General features: G+C 43.8%; 3 protein-coding genes across 3 annotated transcripts in view; 1 reads left to right on the top strand and 2 right to left on the bottom strand.

The window, feature by feature from the left end:
* The first annotated feature begins 2,693 nt into the window (after window positions 1-2,693).
* Window positions 2,694-6,006, top strand: LOC121571041 (inhibitor of growth protein 2-like). The gene is made up of 2 exons (XM_041882279.2): window positions 2,694-2,979; window positions 4,503-6,006. Exons 1-2 carry the CDS (start codon window positions 2,835-2,837, stop codon window positions 5,219-5,221), a joined length of 864 nt encoding a protein of 287 aa, XP_041738213.1. The 5' UTR covers window positions 2,694-2,834; the 3' UTR covers window positions 5,222-6,006.
* A 53-nt stretch (window positions 6,007-6,059) lies between these two features.
* On the bottom strand, window positions 6,060-19,442 carry si:ch211-212k18.6. Its single transcript, XM_041882278.2, has 6 exons — window positions 16,003-19,442; window positions 9,581-9,738; window positions 7,698-7,904; window positions 7,285-7,379; window positions 7,028-7,152; window positions 6,060-6,505 (listed from the first exon to the last, which is right to left on the bottom strand). Exons 1-6 carry the CDS (start codon window positions 16,124-16,126, stop codon window positions 6,252-6,254), a joined length of 963 nt encoding a protein of 320 aa, XP_041738212.1. The 5' UTR covers window positions 16,127-19,442; the 3' UTR covers window positions 6,060-6,251.
* Window positions 19,443-21,077: 1,635 nt separating this feature from the next.
* Window positions 21,078-22,953, bottom strand: part of LOC121571039 (NACHT domain- and WD repeat-containing protein 1) — an 18,634-nt gene continuing 16,758 nt past the window's right edge. The window contains exons 21-24 of the mRNA XM_041882277.1: window positions 22,765-22,930; window positions 22,154-22,355; window positions 21,315-21,538; window positions 21,078-21,274 (exon numbers count right to left, since the gene is read on the bottom strand). Coding sequence (XP_041738211.1) covers window positions 21,271-21,274; window positions 21,315-21,538; window positions 22,154-22,355; window positions 22,765-22,930 — 596 coding nt within the window. The 3' untranslated portion in view covers window positions 21,078-21,270. The remainder of the gene's footprint in view (window positions 21,275-21,314; window positions 21,539-22,153; window positions 22,356-22,764; window positions 22,931-22,953) is intronic.

Here is a 22,953-nt window from a genome sequence, read left to right as displayed (position 1 = left end):
GGACTGGAGTCTGACTCAAGTTACGAATTTGATGACTTGAGACTCGACTTGATAGAACATAAAATAACTTGAGACTTGACTTGGAGCCTCAAGACTTTGACTTGAGACTAATGACTTGAAATGATCTGGCCGGTGTTTGTAATGTTTTGTCACTCATTTTGTGGCACAGTGTCTACTGGATGACTCTACACGCAGCCAGAGACAGTATCCGCAGTATCGCCCTTGCAAAAAAATAACTGCAACAGATTGGCTAGTGAAACGCACACTCGGGCACTCTGATTTGACCAGCAAACTGTCAATCAACACAGGCCGGGTGAGCTAGCGAACAGATTGATGATTTGCTGTACAGATAGGATTGGGTGCAGAGCAAACGTCACATTGTAGGGAGAGAGGATGGCCATCGGGGGGGGGCGCAACTTTCACTTGGGACAGGGGGCACATGTCCCCCCCACATTCTGAAATGGCATTTTTGTCCCCCACAGTTTTATCATTGGAATGTGATACAAAAAGAGGCGACGGTGTGCTTTAGGACCATACGGACGCATCCGAGCGGTCGGGTAGGCTGTTTGGAGTGTTTATCCGACTCAATAAAATATATATATATGTAACCTCCACTTCTAAAACCAAAGTTGCGCCCCTGATTGGATTGCCATAATAAATAAATATGCACCTCCAAAAAAAATTGGTGATCAAGAATATTTATTAACTGTTTACTCCACAAGCTCACCAGAAATGGGCCATCAATTACTATCATAGGTATTTTGGTATGTAACAATTGCTTGTTTCTCTCTAAACAAGTGGATTATTTGTCTTAAGGCTTTCCTACTTGTATATTTAAAAAAACAATTATAGATCTAACTTAATTGGAATATATCTACAACTTTTTCCAACATTTCAAAAAATTTGATCAATTTACCACAAAATTGTTTTGTTGAAATATCTCCAAAAGTTGTGATGGACATTTTTTGCTGAGCAAGAGCTGTGGCAGCCAGGAAAAGTGTTGGGGAAATAATTTGGTGGCATCTTGTGGTCTTTATGTGAGTTACAGGGGCAGTTACCCCAGGGGCAGTTACCCCAGGGGGCTAGTTACCCCCTAGTACCCTAATAAAGAAATCCCCATCAAAATCCATCAGTTTAAACTAGAGATATCGGCCTTCCACATCTGCAGTGGAAAGTGGCCAAGCTAGGCCCTCTACTCTTTTCTATTTTTACCAATGACCTGCCACTGGCATTAAACAAGGCATGTGTGTCCATGTATGCTAATGATTCAACCATATACGTGTCAGCAACCATGGCGAATGAAGTCACTGAAACCCTTAACAAGTAGTTGCAGTCAGATTTGGAACGGGTGGCCAGTAAAATAAACTGGTCCTGAACATCTCTAAAACTAAGAGCATTGTATTTGGTACAAATCATTCCCAAAGCGGTAGACCTCCGCTGAATCTGGTAATGAATGGTGTGGCTGTTGAGGAGACTAAATTACTTGGTGTTACCTTAGATTGTAAACTGTCATGGTCAAAACATATAGATTCAATGGTTGTAAAGATGGGGAGATGTCTGTCCATAATAAATAGATGCTCTGCTTTTTTGACCCTCCAAAAAACAAGTCCTGCAGGCTCTAGTTTTGTATTATCTTGATTATTGTCCAGTCATGTGGTCCAGAACAGAGTGGCACGTCTTTCTCGTCATTGTAATCAGAGGGCTGATATAAATACTATACATGCCAGTCTTTCATGGCTAAGAGTTGAGGAAAGACTGACTGCATCATATCTTATTTTTATGAGAAACAATGTGTTGAAAATTCCAAATTGTTTGCATAGTCAATTTACACACAGCTCTGACACACACACTTACCCCACCAGACATGCCACCAGGGGTCTTTTCACAGTCCCCAAATCCAGTTCCAATTCAAGAAAGCGTACGGTATTATATAGAGCCATTATTGCATGGAACTCTGTTCCATCTCATATAGCTCAAATGAACAGCAAACCTGGTTTAAAAAAAATTAACTGATAAAGCAACACCTCACGGCACAACGCCTCTCCCCTATTTGACCTATATATTTTGTTTGAATGTATTGATATGTAGGCTATGTGTGCCGTTTTAAAATGTATGTAGTTCTGTCCTTGAGCTGTTCTTGTCTATTAATGTTCTGTATTATGTCATGTTTCATGTTTTTTGTACACCGCAGTAAGAGTAGATGCTGTTTTCGCAACAGCTAATGGGGATGCTAATGAAATACCAATTAATGGCTTACTTTTCTGGTAAAAGTTCATAATACAAATGTGGTGATATTGTTAATTTGTTGCCACAGATTGTTTGTTTACATAGCAGGTTAGGATAATTAACGGACAGGTTAGCATAATTAACGTGGCAGGTTAGGAGAACTAACATAGCAGGTTAGGGGCATGAGGTTAACATGGAAAAGAGTTAGATCCTTCATTTGTCGCCACAGATGATTTGTTTACGTTTCTAGTTACCATTGTAGCTGGATGGAGTAGGCCTACAGCTCCATCTAGTGGTCACGTCGGTGATAACAGTTGTTGACAAACGTAACATTGTAGCCTAACACTGCTGCGACAAATCAGTGTCTTTGTTCACAGCCAATCCAAAAGCTAGAATATATGAATGGCCCACCCCCCCCCCTGTCAAGTAAAAATGCAACGCATTGCCATAAAAGGAATACACTCGCTCATGCGCAGTGGGTGCAGTTTTGTTTGAAGTGAACTGCTGCAGTTCGCTTGCGGATGGAACTGCCCATTAGAAACCATACTAGCTAGCTAAATGTATTATCTCAAATCTATGTTTTCTTGTCTCGATGCATCGGTGTAACAATGTTAGGTCATAATCATTACCCAAACGTAGAAAAGTCACAACTGGTGAACTATGTGGAGGATTATTTGGAATGTGTTGAGTCCCTGCCTTTGGATATACAAAGAAATGTCTCTCTGCTACGAGAAATTGACTCAAAGTATCAAGGTATTGTTTACCCTTTCGTTGTTTTGGTGGTTTTACTTAAGCGTTTGACGATAAAATCGTAAAAAATGAGTGCGCTGTATTGACCAGTGCACGATTCACTTTAGGCAGCTACAGTAGCTAGTTATGTAATGCCCCACACACTAGCAGCTAGCTAACGTTAGCTAGCTACTATTGAACGCTAGTTTTTTTCTTGCTGAAATATAACGTTAGGTTCGTCTATCGAGTAACTATGTATGCCTTCAATTTGTTATCCATAACAACAACGTATCCGAAGTGAGGTCCAAGTTGGCTCGATAACAATGAGATTGATATCCACAGATCAGCCATTTTGGCAAGAGGGGCGTTATTGTGGCGTTTAGCGGCTTACTTAAAGAGTTGGTAAACCTTTTATTTGCATGCGTTTTTATATTTACTTTGCAAGGGATGTTGACTTATTGTAGACTGTGTTTGCTAGCAAGTGTTACATTCGTAGTACAAAGCTCCGTAGCTATTAGCTAGCTTAGCTCAAACTGATCACTCTGCTTGCTAGAGAAATAGCGAAATGGTCATGGTTGCAATCCGCCGGTGATGAAAATGTGCCATGTACGAGAAGGTGATTTTGCCAGTACTTCGTCTGACAGTTGTACGCCCAAGTGTTGTTGTAGTCGTTTGTGTGTGATCCACTTTAGTAAGAAAAGAGGGACAACCCCCTGACCAGGGCTGTCACTAGTTACCACAGCCAATTGTCTATATCGTACAAATTCATGAAAACAAAAATTCGCTTTTTACTATTAATTTAAGGTTAGGCATAAGATTAGCATTGTGGTTAGGTTTCAAATCAGATTTTAAGAAAACAATTGTAGAAACAGGCGGGGTTTATGACTTTGTGGCTTCTAGTGACGACCCCTTGATCAGGCGGAAAGTGTCGTCACTTCCTGAATATAAACCAATGCGGAAGTAGGAAGGAATCTATAAATTCATATAGCTCTTCCGTCTTATTACTAGTTTGTCAGATTGTCATTAGCTGATTTCCAGTGCTCCAGTTTGCAGCAGCTATTATATATGCATACAATTGTGCACACCAGGGAAATTCGTAAAGAATTTAACCCCCGGTTCCTACCAGGAGCTTCATTGAGTAGGTAAACGTTTCCTCTAGCCTCTGACTGACACAGCGTCAGATATTATTGTATTCCCGATGATAATTTCTCAACTCCAATAGTAACTCCCCACCTCTTTAAGGAATACCTGGTTTAGGATAAAGTTATCCTTCTACCCCCCAAAAAAAATAAAAATAAAATTGTAAAGTGGTTATCCCACTGGCTATAGGGTGAATGCACCAATTTGTAAGTCGCTCTGGATAAGAGCGTCTGCTAAATGACGTAAATGTGCCCTTGAGCAAGGCACTTAACCCTAATTGCTCCTGTAAGTCGCTCTGGATAAGAGCGTCTGCTAAATGACTAAAATGTAAATGTAAAATGTAACTCAACAATTGCATAAGACACCCATCCTAATATTGAACTCTTCTCATTCTTTGTGCTTTGCAGAGGTCCTGAAGGAGGTTGATGATGTCTACAAGCGCTACCAGGGCGAGCGGGACGCGGCACAGCGTAAGAGGCTGCAGATCCAGCTGCAGCGGGCCCTCATCAGCAGCCAGGAGCTGGGCGACGAGAAGATCCATGTGGTCACCCAGATGACTGAGCTGGTAGAGAACCGTTCCCGCCAGATGGACTCCCACTCCCTCTGCCTCCAGGAGCCCAGCGAGGCCAGCGAGCGGGAGCGGGTCGTCACCGAGCGGCGCTCCGGTTCCGTCCAGGAGGCGGTGGTGTCCACGCCTGCCGAGCGCTCCTCTGCCCGCCGGCCGAGACGCCAGCGCAACAGCGAGAGCCGCGACTCCAACCATGCCTCAGGGAATGGAACGGTGATGGATGACCCAGCGGACGAGCTTCCTGTGCAGCCACGGGAGAAGAGGTCCAAGTCTGCCAAGAAGAAGAAGCGCAAGGCCAAGCAGGAGCGCGACGCCTCGCCTGTGGAGTTCACCATCGACCCCAACGAGCCCACCTACTGCCTATGCGTGCAGGTGTCCTACGGCGAGATGATTGGCTGTGACAACGATGCGTGCCCCATCGAGTGGTTCCACTTCTCCTGCGTGGGGCTCACCTACAAGCCCAAGGGTAAGTGGTTCTGTCCCAAGTGCAGAGGGGACAATGAAAAGACTATGGACAAAAGCCTGGACAAGAACAAAAAGGACCGGAGGTCCAGGTAGTAGTGACAAGTCGTCTCTTTCCTCTCGGGAACATTGCCGAACTGAGGGTTGAGTTTGTCAAAGTGAGTCATTCAAGGTATTTCAAAATGTTGTGAAGTTTTGAGAGCTCAATCGGAACACTATTTCCAGCAGCGCCTACTCTGAGTAAAGGATTTGACCAATACTGAACAGGTGCTGTTAAAATACTGGCGACCCACCCTGAAGCCTAAAGGTTATTCTGGGAAACCAGATGTTTACTTTAAGAAGCCTAAAGCTGCCATCTTCTGGTTCTATCGTGTGTTACTCAACACTTGGCAAAACAGAATTAAAGTAACTCAAAAAGCATATTTTGGCTTACTAGCCATTTTGACTTGATGTAATGTACCTGAATGATGTCCTCTTTTTGTGAAAATGAATGCATTATGTTCTTCCCCATGTTCTTTCAGTTGAGTAAGTTTAATTTCTTATGTGGTATAAAAATAAATCTGTTCCAAATCAACAAGTCTCGATTTATTGATTTGGTCACTACCAGATGGGGCTAAATGGTTCATTGTGCTATGTTTTTGTATGGCAGACGGAGGGGTAGATTGCTCTGTTACTGCCTTATGTGAGGTGCTTACCTGAGTTGGGATTTGACACTGTCACATTTAAGGTGATATTATTTATTTCCCAACTGTCATTTAAATTGACCATCCTCCGGTGCAGTGCTTAGATTTACTATATAGAGATGATAATCTGGGGCACGGTCTGGAATGGTCTTTCATGTTTGTGAAGACATTCTACATATTATTTGTCAAACTAGTGTAATAGCATGTAAAATTTGTTTTTGTTATAGCCATTAAAAAAAAGTAATTGCAGATCGGGGACCAATACTTGTATTTTCTTGAAATATGCATTTTACATTCCATTCTGCTTATCAGGTCATCCTGTTCGAAGGCTGAAGAAGTGTCTTTAGTAAATCAGGATATTTCAAAATACTCAAAGCATGATTAAAAAATAAAATATATATCAAATAAAGTTCCAGAACAATCTCTACTCCAGTCTGACTGTCCTAGTCATCTCCATCCTCGCTACTACTGGACTCTGCGAACAAGTCGTCGTCCCTGACGTTGGTTGCCGTGGCGACCCCCCCATGTGATTGTGACGTCAGCCTGACTGTGATGAGGGCAGGACTGTGGCTAAGGCCTAACAATAGGGCGCTACTATTTTCGTCTCCTCCAAGGAGGGTCAGACACTGTACGTGGGCATCTGGGGAGAGGACAGACAGGACGTTGCAGGCCTCCAGGTCCCATAGGCTCAGCTCACCTGTGTGAATAATCAACACACGAAGGGCATGAATTGTCACTTTTACGATCACCTGTGTGGCACTACATAAATAAACGCATTGTAACACTACTTTCACCTGAGTGTGAACAAACACCTATCAGTTGTCCGTGAACACACTGTTCCACTCCCTCCTACCACCTACAGATGTGCTCAAATATATTGGCACCTTTGCAATGGAGCAGAATGTTCTGTTTTCTCTTTTCAAAACTGGTTGAATGGCCAGTTACCACATTTTACCACAAGTAGGATAAATTACACTTGTCGAGAATTACTTTCCTCCAGCCAAATGTATCTGAATAATTTAGTCCAGATTATCTTTTGACTTTGAAGTGAGTTTAGACTTTTGTTTTGAGTCCTGTGCATGTTTGAAAACCATATGTATTTTCAATTTCAACACATTTTTAGAAGAAATTGCCAATATATTTCAGTGCAGAGAAACCTAATCTCACTTTTCTACAAAGGGAAAGATAGCTGAAAATCTAAAGTAATCTCTGTCCTTACCTGCTAGTAGAATGGCTTTGGCTCCTCCCTCAGTGATATAAAGCTGGTTGGACCCTCCTAGTCTCAGGCTGGCGTAGCCAGAGATAGTCTTGTGATTCCTCCTGAAGGGATCCCACACTTTAAGCCTAATCAGGAGAAGAGATAAGCATGAGCTTTCTCATTGTGACAGACCAGGATGATAGGTGTAACTACATGGCTCTTGAGAGATGCTATATGTCATGTGTTTGTGAGTCACGTGTCATTTGGAAACGTATTACTTGTTACATCCGCTGACCCCAAAGGCGACTCTGCTGGCGTCATCTGTGATCGCCACACAACAGACTCCTGGCTCGTTCTTCAATCTTTTCCTCACCTTCACAAGTGTACAAAATGCAATAATTTGAAACTATAATTTGAAATGGGGTGGGGGGGGGGGTCAAATAATTTAGCCAGTGTACTGGAAAATAGTGTTGTCAGTGATCCCAGATGGACAATAAAGCTATTTGAATCTGATACAAATACACTCAAGAAAAGGTTATATTTTGAACCCTTTTTGGTTCCACGTACAACCCTTTCCACAGATGGTTATACATGGAACTCAAAAGGGTCCTACCTAGAATCAAAAAGGGTTCTCCTATGGGGACAGCCGATGAACCCTTTTGGAACCCTTTAATTCTAAGAGTGTACATACTGTGCCTTTCTGCAGGTCCCAGAGGGTGAGGTAGGGTGTACGTTGAGCCTGGCAGTAGTTGGCCAGGACCAGGTGTCCCCCGGGGTGGGTGAGGGCAGCGGTGTGGAGGATCAGCAGGGATGTCCTGTCCTCCAGGGTGTGGAGGTGGTCCTGGGACCCCACGCTGAACACGTTGAGGTGGTGGGAGAAATAGGAACACACCACCACCTGGCAGAGAGGGGATCAGTGGGATGAAGATACATCACACACACACACATACAGTTGAAGTCGGAAGTTTACATACACTTAGGTTGGAGTCATTGAAACTCGTTTTTCAACCACTCCACAAATTTCTTGTTGACAAACTACAGTTTTGGCAAGTCGGTTAGGACATCTACTTTGTGCATGACACAAGTAATGTTTCCAACAATTGTTTACAGACAGATTATTTCACTTATAATTCACTGTATCACAATTCCAGTGGGTCAGAAGTTTACATACACTAAGTTGACTGTACCTTTAAAAAGCTTGGAAAATTCCAGAAAATTATGTAATGGCTTTAGAAGCTTCTGATAGGCTAATTGACATCATTTGAGTCAATTGGAGGTGTACCTGTGGATCTATTTCAAACTCAGTGCCTCTGCTTGATATCATGGGAAAATGAAAAGAAATCAGCCAAGAATTCAGAAAAATATTTGTAGACCTCCACAAGTCTGGTTCATCCTTGGGAGCAATTTCCAAACGCCTGAAGGTACCACGTTTATCTGTACAAACAATAGTACGCAAGTATAAACACCATGGGACCACGCAGCCGTCATACCGCTCAGGAAGGAGACGCGTTCTGTATCCTAGAGATGAACATACTTTGGTGTGAAAAGTGCAAATCAATCCCAGAACAACAGCAAAGGACCTTGTGAAGATGCTGGAGGAAACAGGTACAAAAGTATCTATATCCACAGTAAAATGAGTCCTATATTGACATAACCGGAAAGGCCGCTCAGCAAGGAAGAAGCCACTGCTCCAAAACCGCCATAGAAAAGCCAGACTACGGTTTGCAACTGCACATGGGGACAAAGATCGTACTTTTTGGAGAAATGTCCTCTGGTCTGATGAAACAAAAATAGAACTGTTTGGCCATAATGACCATCGTTATGTTTGGAGGAAAAAGGGGGTACCTTGCAAGCCGAAGAACACCATCCCAACCATGAAGCACGGGGGTGGCAGCATCATGCTGTGGGGGTGCTTTGCTGCAGGAGGGACTGGTGCACTTCACAAAATAGATGGCATCATGAGGAAGGAAAATTATGTGGATATATTGAAGCAACATCTCAAGACATCAGTCAGGAAGTTAAAGCTTGGTCACAAATGGGTCTTCCAAATGGACAATGACCCCAAGCATAAGTTGTGCCAAAATGGCTTAAGGACAACAAAGTCAAGGGATTGGAGTGGCCATCACAAAGCCCTGACCTCAATCCTATAGAACATTTGTGGGCAGAACTGAAAAAGTGTGTGCGAGCAAGGAGGCCTACAAACCTGACTCAGTTACACCAGCTCTGTCAGGAGGAATGGGTCAAAATTCACCTAACTTATTGTGGGAAGCTTGTGGTAGGCTACCTGAAACATTTGACCCAAGTTAAACAATTTAAAGGCAATGCTACCAAATACTAATTGAGTGTATGTAAACATCTGACCCACTGGGAATGTGATGAAATAAATAAAAGCTTACTTACATTCTCTCTACTATTATTCTGACATTTCACATTCTTAAAATAAAGTGGTGATCCTAACTGACCTAAGACAGGGAATATTTACTAGGATTAAATGTCAGGAATTGTGAAAAACGTTAGTTTAAATGTATTTGGCTAAGGTGTATGTAAACTTCCGACTTCAACTGTACATTTTACCTGTTGGTCCCCACTGAGAAGGTACTGGTCTACGGAGTTGTATTTCTCCCTGTCCAGCTTCCGTTGCTCCTCGGCCTCCCTCTCCAGCCTCCTCCACTTAGCAGACTGGCTGTCTGTTCGTCTGTCCCAGGGCATCACTACAGCTAGAGGAAATAGTCCTCCAAGGGGCAATATGAATGTATCATTACAGCTTCATCACTACAGCTAGAGGAAATAGTCCTCCACAGGGCAATATGAATGTATCATTACAGCTTCATCACTACAGCTAGAGGAAATAGTCCTCCACAGGGCAATATGAATGTATCATTACAGCTTCATCACTACAGCTAGAGGAAATAGTCCTCCACAGGGCAATATGAATGTATCATTACAGCTTCATCACTACAGCTAGAGGAAATAGTCCTCCACAGGGCAATATGAATGTATCATTACAGCTTCATCACTACAGCTAGAGGACATAGTCCTCCACAGGGCAATATGAATGTATCATTACAGCTTCATCACTACAGCTAGAGGAAATAGTCCTCCACAGGGCAATATGAATGTATCATTACAGCTTCATCACTACAGCTAGAGGAAATAGTCCTCCACAGGGCAATATGAATGTATCATTACAGCTTCATCACTACAGCTAGAGGAAATAGTCCTCCACAGGGCAATATGAATGTATCATTACAGCTTCATCACTACAGCTAGAGGAAATAGTCCTCCACACGTGAATAGTTTGGCTACCTGCCAAACTATTCACGTTTTACTTTTAATAAACGTTTAATCAATCTTTGTGTTCAACAAATTTACCAACTTTTTAGTTTTGTCCTCACTCATCTTTTTTCGTTAAACTTTTTCACCCCGGACGTTTATCCCGAGACAGAAGAGTCATTTTCCTGTGCGTTTTAGCTGCCAACTTTACGTTATTTTCCTTTTTTCCATCGCAACTTTTTTCCCTTATTCAACTTTTTTCACTCCGGACGCTTTATCTGGACATGGTTCATCAACATCTTCAACAGCCGAAGCTAAGTAGTAACATTAACATGATGTCTTCTAATTGCAGTCGCTGTACTCATAATATACAGGAGAACGATCGCCCTTACGGCGAAAATAGCTGTGCTACAAGCCCAGCTTCAGACGCAATCGTTAGGCAAGGGTAATCTCAGTGTAGGAAAGGAAGAAACAGCGTCTGTGCCACCAGTAAGTACAGACAGTAACGTTAGTATAAATCCCCCCGCACAGTCCCCGCAGCCGGACAACTTTCTCATGGCTTCTGGAGGGAAATACTGTTGGAATGCTCAACCGGTGTCGCTCATTCAGCCGACAGAAACCTTCAACCGGTTTTCCCCATTATGTAGCGAGTCGGAGTCTGAGTCTGAGTCTTCTCTAGTCTCTACTCCTCCCGTTACGGGGTCTGAGACGCCGAAGGCTCCCACCATTAGCTCTGACAAATTGAAAACCCTAGTCATTGGCGACTCCATTACCCGCAGTATTAGACTTAAAACGAATCACCCAGCGATCATACACTGTTTACCAGGGGGCAGGGCTACCGACGTTAAGGCTAATCTAAAGATGGTGCTGGCTAAAGCTAAAACTGGCGAGTGTAGAGAGTATAGAGATATTGTTATCCACGTCGGCACCAACGATGTTAGGATGAAACAGTCAGAGGTCACCAAGTGCAACATAGCTTCAGCTTGTAAATCAGCTAGAAAGATGTGTCGGCATCGAGTAATTGTCTCTGGCCCCCTCCCAGTTAGGGGAAGTGACGAGCTCTACAGCAGAGTCTCAGCACTTAATCGCTGGTTGAAAACTGTTTTCTGCCCCTCCCAAAAGATAACATTTGTGGATAATTGGCCCTCTTTCTGGGACTCACCCACAAACAGGACCAAGCCTGACCTGCTGAGGAGTGACGGACTCCATCCTAGCTGGAGGGGTGCTCTCCTCTTATCTACCAACATAGATAGGGCTCTAACTCCTCTAGCCCCACAGTGAAATAGGGTGCAGGCCAGGCAGCAGGCTGTTAGCCAACCTGCCAGCTTAGTGGAGTCTGCCAATAGCACAGTCAGTGTAGTCAGCTCAGCCATACCCATTGAGACTGTGTCTGTGCCTCGACCTAGGTTGGGCAAAACTAAACATGGCGGTGTTCACCCTAGCAATCTTATTAGGATAAAGACCTCCTCCATTCCTGCCATTATTGAAAGAGATCGTGATACCTCACATCTCAAAATAGGGTTACTTAATGTTAGATCCCTCACTTCAAAGGCAGTCATAGTCAATGAACTAATCACTGATCATAATCTCGATGTGATTGGCCTGACTGAAACATGGCTTAAGCCTGATGAATTTGCTGTGTTAAATGAGGCCTCACCTCCTGGTTACACTAGTGACCATATTCCCCGTGCATCCCGCAAAGGCGGAGGTGTTGCTAACATTTACGATAGCAAATTTCAATTTACAAAAAAAAATGGCGTTTTCATCTTTTGAGCTTCTAGTCATGAAATCTATGCAGCCTACTCAATCACTTTTTATAGCTACTGTTTACAGGCCTCCTGGGCCATATACAGCGTTCCTCTCTGAGTTTCCTGAATTCCTATCAGACCTTGTAGTCATAGCAGATCATATTCTAATTTTTGGTGATTTTAATATTCACATGGAGAAGTCCACAGACCCACTCCAAAAAGTCTTTCGGAGCCATTATCGACTCAGTGGGTTTTGTCCAACATGTCTCTGGACCTACTCACTGCCACAGTCATACTCTGGACCTAGTTTTGTCCCATGGAATAAATGTTGTAGATCTTAATGTTTTTCCACAAAATCCTGGACTATCGGACCACCATTTTATTACATTTGCAATCGCAACAAATAATCTGCTCAGACCCCAACCAAGGAGCATCAAAAGTCGTGCTATAAATTCTCAAACAACACAAAAATTCATTGATGCCCTTCCAGACTCCTTCTGCCTACCCAAGGACGTCAGAGGACAAAAATCAGTTAACCACTTAACTGAGGAACTCAATTTAACCTTGCGCAATACCCTAGATGCAGTTGCACCCCTAAAAACGAAAAACATTTGTCATAAGAAACTAGCTCCCTGGTATACAGAAAATACCAGAGCTTTGAAGCAAGCTTCCAGGAAATTGGAACGGAAATGGCGCCACACCAAACTGGAAGTCTTCCGACTAGCTTGGAAAGACAGTACCGTGCAGTACCGAAGAGCCCTCACTGCTGCTCGATCATCCTACTTTTCCAACTTAATTGAGGAAAATAAGAACAATCCAAAATTTCTTTTTGATACTGTTGCAAAGCTAACTAAAAAGCAGCATTCCCCAAGAGAGGATGGCTTTCACTTCAGCAGTGATAAATTCATGAACTTCTTTGAGGAAAAGATCATGACCATTAGAAAGCAAATTACGGACTCCTCTTTGAATCTGCGTATTCCTCCAGGGCTTAGCTGTCCTGGATCTGCACAGACTCTGCGAGGGCCTGGGATCGGGAGAGACACTTAAGTGTTTTAGTACTATATCTCTTGACACAATGATGAAAATAATCATGGCCTCTAAACCTTCAAGCTGCATACTGGATCCTATTCCTACTAAACTGCTGAAGGAGCTGCTTCCTGTGCTTGGCCCTCCTATGTTGAACATAATAAACAGCTCTCTATCCACCGGATGTGTACCAAACTCACTAAAAGTGGCAGTGATAAAGCCTCTCTTGAAAAAGCCAAACCTTGACCCGGAAAATATAAAAAACTATCGGCCTATATCGAATCTTCCATTCCTCTCAAAAATTTTAGAAAAAGCTGTTGCGCAGCAACTCACTGCCTTTCTGAAGACAAACAATGTATACGAAATGCTTCAGTCTGGTTTTAGACCCCCATCATAGCACTGAGACTGCACTTGTGAAGGTGGTAAATGACCTTTTAATGGCGTCAGACCGAGGCTCTGCATCTGTCCTCGTGCTACTAGACCTTAGTGCTGCCTTTGACACCATCGATCACCACATTCTTTTGGAGAGACTGGAAACCCAAATTGGTCTACACGGACAAGTTCTGGCCTGGTTTAGATCCTACCTGTCGGAAAGATATCAGTTTGTCTCTGTGAATGGTCTGTCCTCCGACAAATCAACTGTACATTTCGGTGTTCCTCAAGGTTCCGTTTTAGGACCACTATTGTTTTCACTATATATTTTACCTCTTGGGGATGTTATTCGAAAACATAATGTTAACTTTCACTGCTATGCGGATGACACACAGCTGTACATTTCAATGAAACATGGTGAAGCCCCAAAATTGCCCTCGCTAGAAGCCTGTGTTTCAGACATAAGGAAGTGGATGGCTGAAAACTTTTTACTTTTAAACTCGGACAAAACAGAGATGCTTGTTCTAGGTCCCAAGAAACAAAGAGATCTTCTGTTAAATCTGACAATTCATCTAGATGGTTGTAAAGTCGTCTCAAATAAAACTGTGAAGGACCTCGGTGTTACTCTTGACCCTGATCTCTCTTTTGACGAACATATCAAGACTGTTTCAAGGACAGCTTTTTTCCATCTACGTAACATTGCAAAAATCAGAAATTTTCTGTCCAAAAATGATGCAGAAAAATTAATCCATGCATTTGTTACTTCTAGGTTAGACTACTGCAATGCTCTATTTTCCGGCTACCCGGATAAAGCACTAAATAAACTTCAGTTAGTGCTAAATACGGCTGCTAGAATCCTGACTAGAACCAAGAAATTTGATCATATTACTCCAGTGCTAGCTTCCCTACACTGGCTTCCTGTTAAGGCAAGGGCTGATTTCAAGGTTTTACTGTTAACCTATAAAGCGTTACATGGGCTTGCTCCTACCTATCTTTCCGAGTTGGTCCTGCCGTACATACCAATACGTACGCTACGGTCACAAGACGCAGGCCTCCTAATTGTCCCTAGAATTTCTAAGCAAACAGCGGGAGGCAATCTTTCTCCTATAGATCTCCATTTTTATGGAACAGTCTGCCTACCCATGTGAGAGACGCAGACTCGGTCTCAACCTTTAAGTCTTTACTGAAGACTTATCTCTTCAGTAGGTCATATGATTGAGTGTAGTCTGGCCCAGGAGTGTGAAGGTGAACGGAAAGGCTGGAGCAACGAACAGCCCTTGCTGTCTCTGCCGGGCCGGTTCCCCTCTCCACTGGGGTTCTCTGCCTCTAACCCTGTTGCAGGGGCTGAGTCACTGGCTTGCTGGTGCTCTTTCATGCCGTCCCTGGGAGGGGTGCGTCACTTGAGTGGGTTGAGTTACTGACGTGATCTTCCTGTCTGGGTTGGCGCCCCCCCTTGGTTTGTGCTGTGGTGGAGACCTCTGTGGGCTATACTCGGCCTTGTCTCAGGATTGTAAGTTGGTGGTTGGGGATATCCCTCTAGTGGTGCGGGGGCTGTGCTTTGGCGGAGTGGGTGGGGTTATATCCTTCCTGTTTGGCCCTGTCCGGGGTTTCTTCGGATGGGGCCACAGTGTCTCCGGACCGCTCCTGTCTCAGCCTCCAGTATTTATGCTGCAGTAGTTTATGTGTCGGGGGGCTGGGGTTAGTTGGTTATACCTGGAGTACTTCTCCTGTCTTATCCAGTGTCCTGTGTGAATTTAAGTATGCTCTCTCTAATTCTCTCGTTCTCTCTTTCTCTCTGAGAACCTTAGCCCTAGGACCATACGTCAGGACTACCGGGCATGATGACACCTTGCTGTCCCCAGTCCGCCTGGCCTTGCTGCTATTCCAGTTTCAACTGTTCTGCCTGCGGCTACGAAACCCCTACCTGTCCCAGACCTGCTGTTTTCAACTCTTTAATGATCGGCTAGAAAAGCCAACTGAGAGACCTGAGCCCTAGGACCATACGTCGGGACTACCGGCCGTGGTGACTCCTTGCTGTCCCCAGTCCGCCTGGCCTTGCTGCTATTCCAGTTTCAACTGTTCTGCCTGCGGTTATGGAACCCCTACCTGTCCCAGACCTGCTGTTTTCAACTCTTAATGATCGGCTATGAAAAGCCAACTGAGATTTATTCCTGATTATTATTTGACCATGCTTGTCACTTATGAACATTTTTGAACATCTTGGCATGGTTCTGTTATAATCTCCACCCGGCACAGCCAGAAGAGGACTGGCCACCCCTCATAGCCTGGTTCCTCTCTAGGTTTCTTCCTAGGCTTTCGCCTTTCTAGGGAGTTTTTCCTAGCCACCGTGCTTCTACACCTGCATTACTAGCTGTTTGGGGTTTTAGGCTGGGTTTCTGTACAGCACTTCGAGATATTAGCTGATGTAAGAAGGGCTATATAAAATAAAATTGATTGATTGATTGATCATTACAGCTCCATCACTAGAGCTAGAGGAAATAGTCACCATATTGTAGTGAAATAGCTTAGCTAGATCCCCGTACACTACTTTTCTGTTATGGTCTCTGGTATTGTTACCTGTGGTGTCCTTTGGTTGTATCTGGGACTGTCTGTCTCTGACGGTGCTGCTGGACAGGAGAGACTCTGTGTGGGAAGCTTTCATCCTCCCTTTGATATACCCAGACTCCAGGTCCCACACCATCAGATGGTTCCTAGAACTCCCAACCGTCCAAATAAAACAGGTTATGATCCCTTTACCACCCAACCGTCCAAATAAAAACAGGTTATGATCCCTTTACCACCCAACCGTCCAAATAAAACAGGTTATGATCCCTTTACCACCCAACCGTCCAAATAAAACAGGTTATGATCCCTTTACCACCCAACCGTCCAAATAAAACAGGTTATGATCCCTTTACCACCCAACCGTCCAAATAAAAACAGGTTATGATCCCTTTACCACCCAACCGTCCAAATAAAACAGGTTATGATCCCTTTACCACCCAACCGTCCAAATAAAACAGGTTATGATCCCTTTACCACCCAACCGTCCAAATAAAACAGGTTATGATCCCTTTACCACCCAACCGTCCAAATAAAACAGGTTATGATCCCTTTACCACCCAACCGTCCAAATAAAACAGGTTATGATCCCTTTACCACCCAACCGTCCAAATAAAACAGGTTATGATCCCTTTACCACCCAACCGTCCAAATAAAACAGGTTATGATCCCTTTACCACCCAACCGTCCAAATAAAACAGGTTATGATCCCTTTACCACCCAACCGTCCAAATAAAACAGGTTATGATCCCTTTACCACCCAACCGTCCAAATAAAACAGGTTATGATCCCTTTACCACCCAACCGTCCAAATAAAACAGGTTATGATCCCTTTACCACCCAACCGTCCAAATAAAACAGGTTATGATCCCTTTACCTCCCAACCGTCCAAATAAAACAGGTTATGATCCCTTTACCACCCAACCGTCCAAATAAAACAGGTTATGATCCCTTTACCTCCCAACCGTCCAAATAAAACAGGTTATGATCCCTTTACCACCCAACCGTCCAAATAAAACAGGTTATGATCCCTTTACCACCCAACCGTCCAAATAAAACAGGTTATGATCCCTTTACCACCCAACCGTCCAAATAAAACAGGTTATGATCCCTTTACCACCCAACCGTCCAAATAAAACAGGTTATGATCCCTTTACCACCCAACCGTCCAAATAAAACAGGTTATGATCCCTTTACCACCCAACCGTCCAAATAAAACAGGTTATGATCCCTTTACCACCCAACCGTCCAAATAAAACAGGTTATGATCCCTTTACCACCCAACCGTCCAAATAAAACAGGTTACGATCCCTTTACCACCCAACCGTCCAAATAAAACAGGTTATGATCCCTTTACCACCCAACCGTCCAAATAAAACAGGTTATGATCCCTTTACCACCCAACCGTCCAAATAAAACAGGTTATGATCCCTTTACCACCCAACCGTCCAAATAAAACAGGTTATGATCCCTTTACCTCCCAACCGTCCAAATAAAACAGGTTATGATCCCTTTACCACCCAACCGTCCAAATAAAACAGGTTATGATCCCTTTACCACCCAACCGTCCAAATAAAACAGGTTATGATCCCTTTACCACCCAACCGTCCAAATAAAACAGGTTATGATCCCTTTACCACCCAACCGTCCAAATAAAACAGGTTATGATCCCTTTACCACCCAACCGTCCAAATAAAACAGGTTATGATCCCTTTACCACCCAACCGTCCAAATAAAACAGGTTATGATCCCTTTACCACCCAACCGTCCAAATAAAACAGGTTATGATCCCTTTACCACCCAACCGTCCAAATAAAACAGGTTATGATCCCTTTACCTCCCAACCGTCCAAATAAAACAGGTTATGATCCCTTTACCACCCAACCGTCCAAATAAAACAGGTTATGATCCCTTTACCACCCAACCGTCCAAATAAAACAGGTTATGATCCCTTTACCACCCAACCGTCCAAATAAAACAGGTTATGATCCCTTTACCACCCAACCGTCCAAATAAAACAGGTTATGATCCCTTTACCACCCAACCGTCCAAATAAAACAGGTTATGATCCCTTTACCACCCAACCGTCCAAATAAAACAGGTTATGATCCCTTTACCACCCAACCGTCCAAATAAAACAGGTTATGATCCCTTTACCACCCAACCGTCCAAATAAAACAGGTTATGATCCCTTTACCACCCAACCGTCCAAATAAAACAGGTTATGATCCCTTTACCACCCAACCGTCCAAATAAAACAGGTTATGATCCCTTTACCACCCAACCGTCCAAATAAAACAGGTTATGATCCCTTTACCACCCAACCATCCAAATAAAACAGGTTTTGGACAATAAAAAAGCTCTGGCCTTCCACATCCCAAAACCAGTTCACAACAATGAGGTAAAACGTATTAGGGGCAACAATGAACACAAGAACGTTAAGCTGTGAGACAATTAGGATGCTAGAGGGAATAGTTATCTGGGACTGAGACAATTAGGATGCTAGAGGGAATAGTTATCTGGGACTGAGACAATTAGGATGCTAGAGGGAATAGTTATCTGGGACTGAGACAATTAGGATGCTAGAGGGAATAGTTATCTGGGACTGAGACAATTAGGACGCTAGAGGGTATAGTTATCTGGGACTGAGACAATTAGGACGCTAGAGGGAATAGTTATCTGGGACTGAGACAATTAGGACGCTAGAGGGTATAGTTATCTGGGACTGAGACAATTAGGATGCTAGAGGGAATAGTTATCTGGGACTGAGACAATTAGGATGCTAGAGGGAATAGTTATCTGGGACTGAGACAATTAGGATGCTAGAGGGAATAGTTATCTGGGACTGAGACAATTAGGATGCTAGAGGGAATAGTTATCTGGGACTGAGACAATTAGGATGCTAGAGGGAATAGTTATCTGGGACTGAGACAATTAGGATGCTAGAGGGAATAGTTATCTGGGACTGAGACAATTAGGATGCTAGAGGGAATAGTTATCTGGGACTGAGACAATTAGGATGCTAGAGGGAATAGTTATCTGGGACTGAGACAATTAGGACGCTAGAGGGTATAGTTATCTGGGACTGAGACAATTAGGATGCTAGAGGGTATAGTTATCTGGGACTGAGACAATTAGGATGCTAGAGGGAATAGTTATCTGGGACTGAGACAATTAGGATGCTAGAGGGAATAGTTATCTGGGACTGAGACAATTAGGATGCTAGAGGGAATAGTTATCTGGGACTGAGACAATTAGGACGCTAGAGGGAATAGTTATCTGGGACTGAGACAATTAGGACGCTAGAGGGAATAGTTATCTGGGACTGAGACAATTAGGATGCTAGAGGGAATAGTTATCTGGGACTGAGACAATTAGGATGCTAGAGGGAATAGTTATCTGGGACTGAGACAATTAGGATGCTAGAGGGTATAGTTATCTGGGACTGAGACAATTAGGACGCTAGAGGGAATAGTTACAGTGGGGAAAAAAAGTATTTAGTCAACCACCAATTGTGCAAGTTCTCCCACTTAAAAAGATGAGAGAGGCCTGTAATTTTCATCATAGGTACACGTCAACTATGACAGACAAATTGAGAAATGTTTTCTCCAGAAAATCACATTGTAGGATTTTTTATGAATTTATTTGCAAATTATGGTGGAAAATAAGTATTTGGTCAATAACAATAGTTTATCAATACTTTGTTATATAACCTTTGTTGGCAATGACACAGGTCAAACGTTTTCTGTAAGTCTTCACAAGGTTTTCACACACTGTTGCTGGTATTTTGGCCCATTCCTCCATGCAGATCTCCTCTAGAGCAGTGATGTTTTGGGGCTGTCGCTGGGCAACACGGACTTTCAACTCCCTCCAAAGATTTTCTATGGGGTTGAGATCTGGAGACTGGCTAGGCCACTCCAGGACCTTGAAATACTTCTTACGAAGCCACTCCTTCGTTGCCCGGGCAGTGTGTTTGGGATCATTGTCATGCTGAAAGACCCAGCCACGTTTCATCTTCAATGCCCTTGCTGATGGAAGGAGGTTTTCACTCAAAATCTCACAATACATGGCCCCATTCATTCTTTCCTTTACACGGATCAGTCGTCCTGGTCCCTTTGCAGAAAAACAGCCCCAAAGCATGATGTTTCCACCCCCATGCTTCACAGTAGGTATGGTGTTCTTTGGATGCAACTCAGCATTCTTTGTCCTCCAAACACGGCGAGTTGAGTTTTTACCAAAAAGTTCTATTTTGGTTTCATCTGACCATATGACATTCTCCCAATCCTCTTCTGGATCATCCAAATGCACTCTAGCAAACTTCAGACGGGCCTGGACATGTGCTGGCTTAAGCAGGGGGACACGTCTGGCACTGCAGGATTTCAGTCCCTGGCGGCGTAGTGTGTTACTGATGGTAGGCTTTGTTACTTTGGTCCCAGCTCTCTGCAGGTCATTCACTAGGTCCCCCCGTGTGGTTCTGGGATTTTTGCTCACCGTTCTTGTGATCATTTTGACCCCACGGGGTGAGATCTTGCGTGGAGCCCCAGATCGAGGGGAGATTATCAGTGGTCTTGTATGTCTTCCATTTCCTAATAATTGCTCCCACAGTTGATTTCTTCAAACCAAGCTGCTTACCTATTGCAGATTCAGTCTTCCCAACCTGGTGCAGGTATACAATTTTGTTTCTGGTGTCCTTTGACAACTCTTTGGTCTTGGCCATAGTGGAGTTTGGAGTGTGACTGTTTGAGGTTGTGGACAGGTGTCTTTTATACTGATAACAAGTTCAAACAGGTGCCATTAATACAGGTAACGAGTGGAGGACAGAGGAGCCTCTTAAAGAAGAAGTTACAGGTCTGTGAGAGCCAGAAATCTTGCTTGTTTGTAGGTGACCAAATACTTATTTTCCACCATAATTTGCAAATAAATTCATAAAAAATCCTACAATGTGATTTTCTGGAGAAAAAAAATCTCAATTTGTCTGTCATAGTTGACGTGTACCTATGATGAAAATTACAGGCCTCTCTCATCTTTTTAAGTGGGAGAACTTGCACAATTGGTGGCTGACTAAATACTTTTCTTCCCCACTGTATCTGGGACTGAGACAATTAGGATGCTAGAGGGAATAGTTATCTGGGACTGAGACAATTAGGATGCTAGAGGGAATAGTTATCTGGGACTGAGACAATTAGGATGCTAGAGGGAATAGTTATCTGGGACTGAGACAATTAGGATGCTAGAGGGAATAGTTATCTGGGACTGAGACAATTAGGATGCTAGAGGGAATAGTTATCTGGGACTGAGACAATTAGGATGCTAGAGGGAATAGTTATCTGGGTCTCAGAGGGACTGTATTTGGGGTGTGGTGTTTCAGGTAGTGGACTAAGTTAGCTGGTGCTTGTTTCAAGTAACTGAATCGCTCTCGCCTCGTCTCAGACAAGCCCAGGAGTAGCTGTCCCTCCAGGAGTCTATATTCGTGTTGGGGACAGGGGACGATGTAGAGACCAGACTGTCTCCTCACGTAGCTCCTCTTGATCAGGTCATAGACCAGTAGAGTCTATGGAGTGAAAGTGAAACAGAAGATTAATTACTAGGCTTTAGCTCTGTGGGTTAACACAGTCTTGTTGCATGTAGGAGTCCCGGGCTGGAACCTATAGGCCAGGGATCATCAACTGAATTCAGCCGCGGGCTGATTTTTTCTTTGAGCGGATGGTCGGGGGGGGCCGGAACATAATTACAAATTTGTAGACGGCAAATTGACCGCAAGAAGCCCAAACAGATATAATGTTTGACTAAAACATAATCATTTCAAACCTTGCTTACATTTGTATATGATCACGTTTCTCTTTTATGCGTGGGAATACTTGGGAACAGATTTCTTAAATTAAAATCACTTGGAGCTGATTTCCTAGTGTTTTCAGTCTTATGTCCAACAATAAAACATTTTATTATTATTATTATTTTTTGCTCTGGGGGGGCCAAATAAAACCACCCGCCATTTGGGGAACCCTGCTACAGGCAGTCACACATGCACAGGATATATGTCACTACGGGTACACTACCGCCAACTAATGAGGTGACTTCAAGTGTAGCCATGAAGTGAAACAACAGCGCAGAGCAGGAGTGGATTCAGTATGGATCCCAGGCTAACTGATAAATAAAGGAGGGTGACCTGGAATATGGGTGACGGGGTGTCTGTGAAGTTGGCCGTCCCTCTGTCTGTCAGGATGTACAGCTTCAGGTCATGGACCAAGGCCACGTCGGTGTTGCCATAGAGACCGTGCTCCACCCTGACTGGTCGACCTGCGAACCTTGACCTGGCCAGGTTCCAGACGCGTACCGTGCCGGGCCGTAGGGACCTGCACACCGCGTAGCTGTCACCAGAGGGAGATGAGACCCAGGAAAAGATCAAGATATCAAAGCAGATGCATGGGGGGGAGCATCTTAATCAACTAAAGTGGCTTCCTTCCTCCTTGTCTCGTCTCCTTCAACTGCACTGATGTGAAAGAGCTGGGCAGGAGGACCAAATCCCCAGTGGGTATGTACACTTCTCAACTATGCTATGTAATTAGAGAACAATGAATATGAAGGAGAGGAGAGGAGGATAGCCATTTAGAGTATTGAGATGAATGACATGTTAAAAGGAACCAATAACGTCTGAACACTGAAAATACTATTTTCAGTACTTTTTAAACAATACAGAAAATAGTACAGAGAATACTAATCTCAATATTATTGAGACAATACCGAAAACAGTACAGTAAATTGTTGATAAAGACCTACCGTGGGTGTTTCCCCATAAGGATGACCTCCTCTGTGCCGTCCATCTTCACCTTGTGGACATTGTAGGTGAGGGTCTGGTCATTGATCCTGGAGGACAGGTCCCAGAGCCTCAGGTACCTCTCCCCACTGCACACCCCCACACAGAACCGCAGCTCCAAACACACACCTACAGACAGGGGAGAGAGGACC

The sequence above is a fragment of the Coregonus clupeaformis genome, chromosome 1 (assembly GCF_020615455.1).
Source record: "Coregonus clupeaformis isolate EN_2021a chromosome 1, ASM2061545v1, whole genome shotgun sequence".
Taxonomy (NCBI): domain Eukaryota; kingdom Metazoa; phylum Chordata; class Actinopteri; order Salmoniformes; family Salmonidae; genus Coregonus; species Coregonus clupeaformis.
This window is presented reverse-complemented; position numbering and strand designations above follow the sequence as displayed.

Excerpts from the sequence above, each read along its gene's own strand:
- LOC121571041 (XM_041882279.2), top strand. The coding sequence starts at position 2,835 with ATGTTAGGTCATAATCATTACCCAAACGTAGAAAAGTCACAACTGGTG. Across the intron at positions 2,980-4,502 it reads AATTGACTCAAAGTATCAAG|AGGTCCTGAAGGAGGTTGAT; the intron begins GTATTGTTTACC and ends TGTGCTTTGCAG.
- si:ch211-212k18.6 (XM_041882278.2), bottom strand. The coding sequence starts at position 16,126 with ATGGTGTGGGACCTGGAGTCTGGGTATATCAAAGGGAGGATGAAAGCT. Across the intron at positions 9,739-16,002 it reads ACAACCAAAGGACACCACAG|GACTATTTCCTCTAGCTGTA; the intron begins GTAACAATACCA and ends TGCCCCTTGGAG. Across the intron at positions 6,506-7,027 it reads CAAAGCCATTCTACTAGCAG|GTGAGCTGAGCCTATGGGAC; the intron begins GTAAGGACAGAG and ends TTATTCACACAG.